This window comes from Aethalodelphis obliquidens, unplaced genomic scaffold, assembly GCF_003676395.1.
Source record: "Aethalodelphis obliquidens isolate GAN/ISIS:26980383/991018 unplaced genomic scaffold, ASM367639v1 scaffold128, whole genome shotgun sequence".
Classification (NCBI taxonomy): domain Eukaryota; kingdom Metazoa; phylum Chordata; class Mammalia; order Artiodactyla; family Delphinidae; genus Aethalodelphis; species Aethalodelphis obliquidens.
Window position 1 is genome coordinate 394,944 of NW_020838072.1, and position 11,302 is coordinate 406,245.

At 51.4% G+C, this 11,302-nt stretch overlaps 1 protein-coding gene across 9 annotated transcripts in view; it reads left to right on the forward strand.

Annotated features, from left to right (window-relative positions):
• The window catches only part of TET3 (tet methylcytosine dioxygenase 3), a 111,380-nt gene extending 102,803 nt beyond the window's left edge, over nt 1-8,577 (forward strand). For 8 of the 9 annotated variants that reach the window (XM_027099092.1, XM_027099093.1, XM_027099094.1 and 5 more), the window contains 4 exons: nt 1,074-1,163; nt 1,678-1,815; nt 5,395-5,731; nt 6,360-8,577. In XM_027099092.1, coding sequence (XP_026954893.1) covers nt 1,074-1,163; nt 1,678-1,815; nt 5,395-5,731; nt 6,360-8,164 — 2,370 coding nt within the window. In that variant the 3' untranslated portion in view covers nt 8,165-8,577. The remainder of the gene's footprint in view (nt 1-1,073; nt 1,164-1,677; nt 1,816-5,394; nt 5,732-6,359) is intronic. The other variant, XM_027099096.1, reaches the window with a different exon arrangement.
• Nucleotides 8,578-11,302: the final 2,725 nt, after the last annotated feature.

Consider the following 11,302-nt stretch of genomic DNA (forward strand, 5'->3'; position numbering starts at 1 on the left):
GCGTCTGGAAGGCAGCCAGGGAGGTGCAGTGAGGCTGGCTGGCAACTCTGGCCGCCCTGCTGGACAGACAGCTGAGCCATTGGTCTCACCCTTCCATTTCTAATTCTGTGAGTTTGGTACCTTTTTTCTTCCCTCTTCCTCTTCTTTCTTCTCCGTAAACTCTCCATGCCTGTGCTCAAGGCTGGCTAGGAGCCCCCATAGCCCAACTTGTTACCCTCAGAGAGCCAGAGAGAGGCTGCAGATACCTTAAACTCTCTGCCAGTCTGAGGGCTGCTGCTCTGTCGAGGGCAGCGCTATCCAGTGGAACGTTCTGTGATGATGGAAATGTTCTCTGTAGAAAACACAGCCACGGGAGCCACATGTAGCCATTGAGCATTTGAAACGTGGCCAGTGCAGTGGAGGGGCTGAATTTTTTTAAATTTTTAAATTTAAAAAAATTAATTGAAACTTCTTAATTTTAAAAAAAATTTTATTTAATTTTAATTAAAATGAATTTATATTTCAATAGCCACACATGGCTTGTGGCTAAACACATGAGATGGTGCGGGTCTAAAGGACAGAACATTGTGGTCTGGCCGTGTACCTGGCTGGTGATGGGCGCTGGGCCTAGCTGGCTGTGGGATTTCTAGCACGGGCCTCACCCACCTCTCCCTGCCTTTATTTACCTGTCTGGACCACTGCAAGAAGGACCCACGCCTGCCGCTCGTGCTTGTACATGCCTGCCATCCCGCACCTCCGACCTAGGGTGTTGAGCAAGTGCTTAGCAAGAGCAGGAACCTGTTCTAGGTGTTCTGAGCAGCACTGGGCTGGAGTCTGGCAGAACAGGTGCTTAGTAGTCAGGGTGACCAGACCCTCAGGCAGTGTCTTTCCTGGTGAGCTTCAGCGTCTCCAGCATTAAAACAGACCTGGCACCCCTCCCAGAGGGAACACCATAAAGATACCTGATAGCACCTTACTTCCTGCCTTCCCAGAGGCACCCCGGCAGTGGTTCTAGAATGGAGGTCAATTTCCCATGTGCAGAGTTTGCCAGGCAGGGCTGCCCTGGAGGTGTGTGACTGTTCTTCTGTCCACAGGAAGAAGTGCTCCGGAAGAGTTTCCAGGACCTGGCCACCGAAGTTGCTCCCCTGTATAAGCGGCTGGCCCCCCAGGCCTATCAGAACCAGGTACTGAGTCTTGGGCTGTTCTGTGCCCACATGTCACCCACATCTCTGCCCAGGCTCCCTGAAGTGGGGGAACAGCGGAGTGGGTTCCTTACGGGAAAAGCCCAGCCAGAGCTAGAGCAGTGATCTTTGTTAAGGTCTTTGTTAAGATCCCTTGTTTACACCAAGCCGACCACATCCCAGGCTGTCTCTCCTGTATCCTTGGTCTTTGTCTCTCTCCCCTTAATAATCCTCCACCTCCTCTGCTCTGGTTTCTACTGGGGAGGCTTGAGTTTCTCTCACCTGTCACTGCTGCACCCCATAGACGAGGTGAGAGGGACTTGAGATAACCCAGAAGGAAGTAACCCCTTATAGGGACTTCAGCCAGAAAACCTCCCTCCTACAGCCCAAGTACAAGATGGCTGTGGTCCTTAACCTCCTTCCTCCCTCCTTCCCTCTAAGACCTGGCCTCCCCCATGCCGAATCAGGGCCACTCACCTCAGGTCACTCGAGCAGCTGTCCTTGGCCATCCACACAGGTGACCAATGAGGAAATAGCGATTGACTGCCGCCTGGGGCTGAAGGAAGGGCGGCCCTTCTCAGGGGTCACGGCCTGCATGGACTTCTGTGCCCACGCCCACAAGGACCAGCATAACCTCTACAACGGGTGCACGGTGGTAAGGAAGCCTGTGACCTGTCACAGCCCCACCTGAGAGACGATCCTGGGAGGGCGCACACCTGTTCTCTGCAGATAGGTGGGCTCAAGGCAGGGAGGGTCCCTGCCAGACTACCTGCTCCTGCCCACTTCTCTGGGAAATGCAGGGGCAAGGCTGGCTTGGGTGCTGCAGAATGCAGCCTCTTGGGCACCCACTGTCTCCCAGTTCTCTAAAGTGTGCTCCAGGTCTCTCTGAGCACTAGGATTTAAGTCCAAACAACCTTTTGATTCATGCATTGAGCAAATGTTTATTGTGCCTCAGGTACTGCTCTAGATGCCGGGGAATAAACCGGACAGTGCTGCCTAAAAATGTGATATAATGTCCAGTAGCAAGGAAGGCTGTGAGGAGAAGATGAAGTAGGGTAAGGGATGAAATGACAGCACATGCTATTTTAGATGACATGGAGAGAGGCCTGTATGAGGAGGGGCACCTGAGCAGAGATGCGGAAGTAAGGGACTGAATGCGTGAGGGTGGGGTGCTCCAGGCAGAAGGACCAGCGCAGGCAAAGGCTCGGAGGAGTGAGATTAGAGGGGCAGGCAGGGGTGAGGTCGCAGGGAGCATGGGAGGCTGGGAGGGCTGTGGGTTGTGCTCTAAGTGTGATGGGAAGCCCTGAGATCTCATTTATAAAGTCAGAAGCACTCTCTTGCTCCTGCAGATGGAGAATAAAATATGTTGGGGTAGGGGTGGGTGGGGGAGAATCAGAGCAAGCAGGCCAGGTAGGAGGCTGGGACACTTGTCCAGGCCAGAGGTGACAGGGCTCGGGCAGGAGTGAGGGTGGGGTGTGGGGAGTACTTGGACAGGTTGTGGGTTGATTTTGAAGGCGTAGCTGAGAGTAATTGCTGTTGGGGTGGACCTAGGATGTGTGAGTTGCTTGAGCAACTAGGCAAGTGTTGGTGTTTACTGAGATATAGAATACCAGGAGAGACCAGTTTTGGGGTGAAAAACAATAATTCTATTTTGAGATGCCTGCTGATGTCCAGGTGGAGATGTAGAGTAGGCAGGGGAGAGGGAGGGTCTGGAGAAATGAATTTGAGACTGGGGAGCACTGAGTTCATAGCCAGTGGAGAGCACTGAGTTTATAGTTAGGGCCATGAGCCTGGATGCTGGCCCCAGAAGAGTGAGTGCAGATGGAAAAGAGAGGAGGTTTGGGCTTGGTTGGGGGCACCCTGGAAGGGGTAATGTGGCTGTCTTCTCTGCTTTTTAACTAGGTCCTAGGAGACAGGGCTCCCAGGGGGGCTGTGGAAGAGGCAAGGGCACGGGCATATTCAACTGAAAGGGGGCTCCCAGAGTCGGTATAGCTTGTGTCCCCAAGGGGATGAATGGCCCAACCCTAGGATTTCATTTCTCCACCTTGTCCTCCTTTTCCATGTCCAAGACTGAGAAGCAAGATGGGGCAGGCTTCTGTCTACACTGTATTGTGAAGGTTTCTAGCTAAAATACAGAGAAAGAAGGAGGGGCCCTCCAGGATTAGGAGAGGGGGCAGGGAAGGAGGGTGGGGCACCAAGAGAGAGGAGCACAGTGAGGTTATTTGGATCCCAGAGCTTCCGGAGTTTGGAGTGAAAAATAAGTTTTTTCCAAAAATGAATAATATTTTTTGTTCTAATTAAACAATTATTTATTGTAAAAAATAATTTTAATACTACGAGCAAGTATAAAGCAAAAACGCCTGTTATCTCATAGGTAACCTGTGTTAGCATCGTGATGGCCGTCCATTCAGACACCTGAATGTGTGTGTGTGCACAGTTGTATACATCTTACACACTATGTGTATGTGCTGTTCCATGATCTTGCTTTTCTGAACCCAAGAATATGTGGTGGACAGCTTGCTGGTCAGTGGATATAGGCAGCACGTTCTAAGGCTGTGTGTGTGGCTGTGCCGCCACTTATCGACCAGTCTCCTGTGGATGGCAGTCAGTGCTTTTGGACTCCTCTAGAGACCACAGGGAGGGCGTCCTCAGCACAGCTTTGTGCAGTGGCCCCAGGATGAGGACACTTACAGCCCTGGAGTCCTCATTTGGCAGCTCACTGGGCAGCAGCAGGGTTTGTCAGGAGGCAGAGAGGGGAGAGAATAGCCCAGAGCTTTCCTGGGGATTTCGTGGAAAGGAATGGGCAAGGTAGGATAAGTAAGCTGAATAAGTTGAGGGTGGAGAGTTTGAATAATTTCTGCGGGCTCTGGGCTATAGAGGTGGTCCCTAGTTGTCAATACCTAGCCCTGGGGTGATTTAAGGCAGAGAGAATATTTGCCTGGTGTGTGAGAGTTTTATAAAGGAGATGGTTGGGGGTGGGAACTCTGGGTTGGTTGGTTTGTGTATCAGAGTTGCACTGGCAGGGGATCATTTGCTATCTATAGGAATTAGCTAGTCTTAGGGGAGGGACGGTCCCTCCAGGATCAAGGCCCCAAATGCCAGAACATCAGGAATACAGAAAATAAAATATAGTCAATATAAGAGTAAAACGTAAATGAGAAAAAAAATCAATCAAACCTTATTAATAATCAGAGAAACACATACCAACGACGAGGTACATTTTGATAACAGGCGAAAGTTTTAAAGAAATTAATAGCAAAAGTATCAGCAAAAGTATAGGAAAATTGAAACTCATTCTGCCAGGGTAAGTGAAACACTGACGATCATCATTTTGGAGCGCAGTTTGGCAATATGTGGCAGTTCTCCCTTACGGCTTTTATTCTAAGGAATTAAGTATCTTAGAAAATCCAGTGAAAAGGATAAAAGTATTATTTATGATAGGGAAACAGGTTTAAGTGGTCATGAGGGATTAGTTAAATTAACACATTGATACAGTGGAATAATATTGTGTGGCTCTTAAATCATATTGGGGAAGCAACTTAACATGTAAGAAAATACACTGTGTTAAGAAAAAAAAGTTATTCTAAAACTGTATGCATAATATAAATGATCCTATTTAATTATTAAAAAGTGAGTGTGTTCTTAATAACATTAAATAAATAACATTAAAGTCTAAAAAAAAAAAAGTGAGTGTGTATATGACCAAGTATATGCAAGGGTTATTTCTAGTTGGTGGGATTATGGAGATAATTTTTATGTCCTTCGTGCTGGCCTAAATTTTCTACAACCAGCATATATAATTTTCAATTTTAAGGGCAAAAGGAGGCTGAGTGTTGAAGGCAAGGAGGGTAATGGTGGAAGGTCCGAGATCTGTGTGCTGACATGTAATGGCAATGATGGCAGTGGAGGGCAGAGCACATCTCCCAGTCGTGACCTGGCCCCTTTCTGGCCTTGTGACCCTGAGCCGGTCATCTTATCCCCCCAGAGCCTTGTTAGACAAAGTGAACGGATGTGCTTTGAAAACTGTCGAGCAGACTCTAAACGCTGGTGATACCGTTACTCTGTAAAGCTAGACAAATGCGCTTTTTAGATGCTCCGGAAAGTAATAGTGGATAGCTGGGGCTGGGACGGCGTGGGGAAGGGGCGGCCTTGTGTGCGGGACGCTCAGCCCCTCCCGCGCAGTGTCTGGCTACCCCAAGCCCAAGCACCCTCCCCGTCTCTATGTTTGGGGCAGGTCTGCACCCTGACCAAGGAAGACAATCGCTGCGTGGGCAAGATTCCCGAGGATGAGCAGCTGCACGTACTCCCCTTGTACAAGATGGCCAACACGGATGAGTTTGGCAGTGAGGAGAACCAGAACGCCAAGGTGGGCAGCGGGGCCATCCAGGTGCTCACCGCCTTCCCCCGCGAGGTCCGGCGCCTGCCGGAGCCCGCCAAGTCCTGCCGCCAGCGGCAGCTGGAAGCCAGGAAGGCGGCAGCCGAGAAGAAGAAGGTTCAGAAGGAGAAGCTGAGCACTCCTGAGAAGATCAAGCAGGAGGCCCTGGAGCTGGCTGGCATCCCCACTGACCCAGGTGTGTGGGGAGAGGGTGCCCGGCGGGGGTGGCACGGGCACTGTTGGGTGGGGGGCCCTGGACGGCTCCCTTACCACCACTCTTCCTGCCTTGAGGTAGAATTCCATACAGAAAAGTACTGGGGTCTCTCAGCCACCTGGACCATCAATTGTCTTAATTTTGTCAGTCAGCGCCATAGCTGCAGCAGCCCCGGGAAACCAGGCCAGATGGGAGGCACCTGGGAGCCAAATGAAGGCGGTCTCCCTGTCTTCCCAGAGGGCAGCTGGGCGTCCCCCCGGCTCACCGGCTCTCCTCGCTGCGGAAAGTACCGAGGCGGCAGGCGTGTGGTCTGCAGCAGGGTTTTCGGGTGTGGGGCGGCCCTCGTCCCTGCAGTGGCTGGCACGAGGGGCCTTCAGTGAGGCCGGGTTGAGTTCGCTAGAGTCGGGAAGAATGACAACACCGGAGCCCTGGGCGCTGCCGGCTGCTCTTCTGGGGCTTCCGTGGGGCCGGGCCACGCTGCGCTGCACTGGGAGCAAGTCCAGCCTCACTCGTCTCGCCCGCCCAGCAGAGGAAACCTCTTGGCAAGAGGGAGCGTCCGTCTCTGTGCTTCTCTGTGCTTCTTCTCTGTCTTGCCTCCTGTCTTCCTCAGGCCTGTCTCTGAAGGGTGGATTGTCCCGGCAAAGCCTGAAGCCCTCCCTCAAGGTGGAGCCACAGAACCACTTCAGCTCCTTCAAGTACAGCGGCAACGCGGTGGTGGAGAGCTATTCGGTGCTGGGCAGTTGCCGGCCCTCCGACCCGTACAGCGTGAACAGCGTGTACTCCTACCACTCCTACTATGCACAGCCCGGCCTGGCCTCCGTCAACGGCTTCCACTCCAAGTACGCGCTTCCATCATTTGGCTACTATGGCTTTCCATCCAGTAACCCCGTCTTCCCCTCTCAGTTCCTGGGTCCTAGCACCTGGGGGCACAGTGGCAGCAACAGCAGTTTTGAGAAGAAGCCAGACCTCCACGCTCTGCACAACAGCCTGAGCCCAGCCTACGGTGGTGCTGAGTTTGCCGAGCTGCCTGGCCAGGCTGTTCCCACAGACACCCACCACCCTGCTCCACACCACCAGCAGCCTGCTTACCCAGGCCCCAAGGAGTACCTGCTTCCAAAGGCCCCCCAGCTCCACGCAGTGTCCAGGGACCCCTCTCCCTTTGTACAGAGCTCCAGTTGCTACAACAGATCCATCAAGCAAGAGCCAGTAGATCCACTGGTCCACACCGAATCTGTACCCAGAGAGCCCGGCAAGATGGGCAAAATGCCTTTGCCCGAGGCATCTCAGAATGGGGGACCCAATCACCTATGGGGACAGTACTCAGGAGGCCCGAGCGTGTCCCCCAAGAGGACTCACAGTGTGGGTGGCAGCTGGGGTGTGTTCCCTCCTGCAGAGAGCCCTGCTGTTGTCCCCGATAAGCTTGGTTCTTTGGGGGCTGGCTGCCTGGCCCCTTCCCACTTCCCAGATGGACAGCATCAGTGGGGGTTATTCCCTGGCGAGGGACAGCAGCCAGCCCCGCAGCCCGGAGGACGGCTGCGGGGCAAGCCGTGGAGCCACTGCAAGTTTGCGAACAGCGCCTCGGCCTTGGCTGGGCCCAGCCTAACTGAGAAGCCATGGGCAGTAGGAGCCGGGGATTTCAACTCTGCCCTGAAAGGTGGTCCCAGATTCCAAGACAAGCTGTGGAGCCCCCTGAAAGGGGAGGAGGGAAGGATTCCAACCCCGGGGGTGAGCCAGCTGGACAAAGCCTGGCAGTCCTTTGGCATGCCCCTGGGCCCCACTGAGAAGCTATTTGGGGCCCTGAAGACCGAGGAGAAGCTGTGGGATCCCTTCGGCCTGGAGGAGGGGACGGCGGAGGAGCCCCCCAGCAAGGGCACAGTCAAGGAGGAGAAGGGCGGCGGAGGCGGCGGCGCTGCTGGGGCAGAGGAGGCAGAGGAGGAGCTGTGGTCCGACAGTGAACACAACTTCCTGGACGAGAATATCGGCGGCGTGGCCGTGGCCCCCGCTCACGGCTCCATCCTCATCGAGTGTGCCCGGCGGGAGCTGCACGCCACCACACCCCTCAAGAAACCCAACCGCTGCCACCCCACCCGCATTTCGCTGGTCTTCTACCAGCACAAGAACCTCAACCAGCCCAATCACGGGCTGGCCCTCTGGGAGGCCAAGATGAAGCAGCTGGCCGAGAGGGCGCGGGCGAGACAGGAGGAGGCCGCCCGGCTGGGCCTGGGCCAGCAGGAGGCCAAGCTGTATGGGAAGAAGCGCAAGTGGGGGGGTGCCATGGTCCCCGAGCCCCAACATAAGGAAAAGAAGGGGCTTGTCCCCACCCGGCAGGCGCTGGCCGTGCCCACGGACTCAGCAGTCACCGTGTCCTCGTACGCCTACACGAAGGTCACGGGCCCCTACAGCCGCTGGATCTAGGCGCCAGGGTGCCAGGGAGCCAGCGTACCTCAGCGTCGGGCCAGGCCCGAGCTGCCTCTGTGGTGCTTTCGCCCTCACACCTGGGGGCGGGTTGGGGGTGCAGAAGTCTTTTTATCTATATATACATATATAGATACGCATATATATGTATTTATGGTCCAAACCTCAGAACTGACCCGCCCCTCCCTTCCCCCCAATTCCCCAGCACTTTGAAGAAGAAACTACGGCTGTCGGGTGATTTTTTCGTGATCTTAATATTTATATCTCCACGTTGGTTTTTTTCCTCCCTTGTTTGGGGGGACCTTTTATTTTCTCTTGTTTTTAAAACTCTATCCTTGTATATCACAATAATGGAAAGAAAGTTTATAGTGTCCTTTCACAAAGGAGTAGTTTTAAATTCCATTTAAAATGTGTATTTATTGGATTTTTTTAAAAGTGACAATTGTAATGGTAAAGGATCGGCAGGAAAGGCCAGAAGCACTCATTCCTGCCCAGTTGTGCTGGGCCTGGTGAGCCTGGCCCTCTTGGGAGCTGACAAGGTTCTCTCAGCCATCGGCCCCTCATGAGCCAAGTGCAGGTTGTAGCCACCCACTGCATCCCTCCTGACAGACATGCCTTCCCTTCAGGGGAGGGAGCCCTCAGGACAGCTTCTGTCCTCTCCGGTAGGATGGGAGAATCTGTAGGAAAACAGCTGGGGTCCCTTTTCCAGTCCCCGGCTTGGAGTCGGGGATGGGAGCAGGTGCACCCCAGGCCAGGCACCTGAGATGCTGGCATAGATTTTCCCAGAAACCAGGTTGGAAGTAGACAGCTTCAAGCTTGCTAGTCTCCACACTGAATCCTCTCTGTCCCTTAGCTATCAAGTCACGTGATACCGTGGTCCCCTCGGCAGCACCTCGGGATGGCGCTGGAATCCAGAGGCTCTCAGGAGCCTCTTCCGCCGAGCTGACTAGCCAACGAATACTGGCCGAAGGAATTCGTCTTAGTGGCAGATTTTTGTTTTAAAAAATGCCCCAAAGTCTGTGCTGATACCGAAAAGGGCTACTGTATCTTTAAAAACAGGAAGTTGAACCCAAGCTGTGAAAAGCCAGCGGTGCTGTAGTGTTGTGCTGGGACTTCCTTGACTCGGGCAGGCTGTGTCTGCAGGAGCTCCGCACAGCAGTGTGACAGCAGTAACGCATCTCCTTATCCCTGGATTTCACATCGGACAATGGTGCATGCCTCATACCTGAGCCCACCCCCTCCATGCTATCATCTGGGGAGTGGGGCCTACACTTAATGATTTTAAAATGCAAGAGTCAAACGTTTTCAGCAGGTCGCTATGATTGTCCTCCCTAATTGGTGCCATTTCTCTATTTGGTCATTTTCTCCTTTCCTTCCTCCCCTCTCCACCCACTCGAACATGCCCGTTCTAAAATTCTGGTGCATTCATTCAGTTCTTTGAAATGAGAATGTGGTGCTTAATTTTTTCAACATCGTTGAGAGAGGTTGGGCCTGACCGGTGGAAGCAACATGCGTTGACAGCAAGTCAGACTTCTTGGAGTGTCTGTTTTTCCTGTGGTATTAGCAGAAATTATATCCAGCTACCCATGTGGATGTGTGTGGTGAGTGGGAGGCTTCGTAAGGACACAGAGGGGAATGTGGCCCCACAGTGAATGACAGCCAAGCCCTGAGATAAACATCAGATATTTATTGAGCAGTTTTATTCAGATGTGGGTCTTCATAAAATGAGTTTAACAATCAGATGATGATGCTAAAGGCAAGTTCCTGAGCTTCCAGGTGCCTTGTGTAAGAGCTGAGAATTGACCCGCTGGGTGTTTACTGTAACTGTTCCAGAAGCACTGGCGGAGAGTCGCTGTGAGATGTCCTGAGCATTTATGTGGTCTGGTTTTAACTGTAAATAGTGAAAAAAAAAATTTTTTTAAGCACTTTTGCCTAGATTTAAACAGCAACTTGAAAAAAAGTATGTTTTAACATGTAATTGTGGGAGAAATTGTAAATAGTAGCTGAATATTTAACGTGCTTTGTCTATCCTTCACTTTTACCATATTCTGTAAAGTTGCATTTATTTTACAGGACAAAAATGAAATATTATTGCTTTTGAAATAAATACCCAAGAGCTTATCAGGATTTCGAATTATTCAGAACTCAGATTTATAGGAAAACCTCTGACCTTCAGTTTGACAAGCTAAAGGAAGCAGAGTCTTTAATGAGCATGCTGATTTTCTAGTTTTGAGGAAAAGTTGGGTCCTTTAAATGCTATTTTGCTTATCGCATCAGTACTTTTATGCAGGTCTCATTTGACTCCGTGCTTAGGTAGATGCGGGGGTGCCTTGAAAACTTCATTTTAAATTATCTTAAGCAAGAAATACAATATTTTACAAAACATTTGGAGAATGTGACCGTCTGTATGACCCGGGAAAGCCCCAGGTTGGCTGTTGGTTTGGAAGGTCCTGAGTGTAACCCAGGTGATTCTGATGCTTGGCATGTATGAATCTCCTTGATGTGTGTTAAATAGACTCTTCCCCTCATCCCCCTTTGGTAGCAAAGCCATTAGATGAAAGAAGAAACCAATACAAGCTAAAAGCATGTGATGTCTGTCCCCCCAGCCCAAACAGCCTTCGGTTCATAAATTCTAGATCAGCAAATAGACTGCTGAGAAGCGAGTCAAGAGGCAGTCTCCATTGGACGTCCCCATGCCCTTCAGAACGGTGTTTCAGAAATTAGGTGGTGCTGTTGCCATGCTCAAGCCCATGCTGATTTTTACACACTACATGTATAACCTACCTCAAATCTCAGTCATTAAATTAGCATGCTTTAGACGTATGTTTAAAAAGTAACTATGCACAGCTCTTTATCGCCCCCCCCCTTGCTGCTGAAGGTTTCTTAAAGAGAAAAATCAAATTTTTATTTTTTACTGGCACTATCATTTTTTAAGTCCTAAAGATGATTAACAGACATTTTTATCATGAGAAGAAAAATAAAGCCATTGCAACTAAAGAACCTAACAACATGATCAAGTTTTAATAATAGTATAGCAGCGGAAATGATGGAGTCTTAAGAGTCATCCCCCAGTGTGCCCTGTCCACAGACGCCATCCACATGCAGTGCAGACATTTGGTTCTTCTTTTCTTCTGTTTT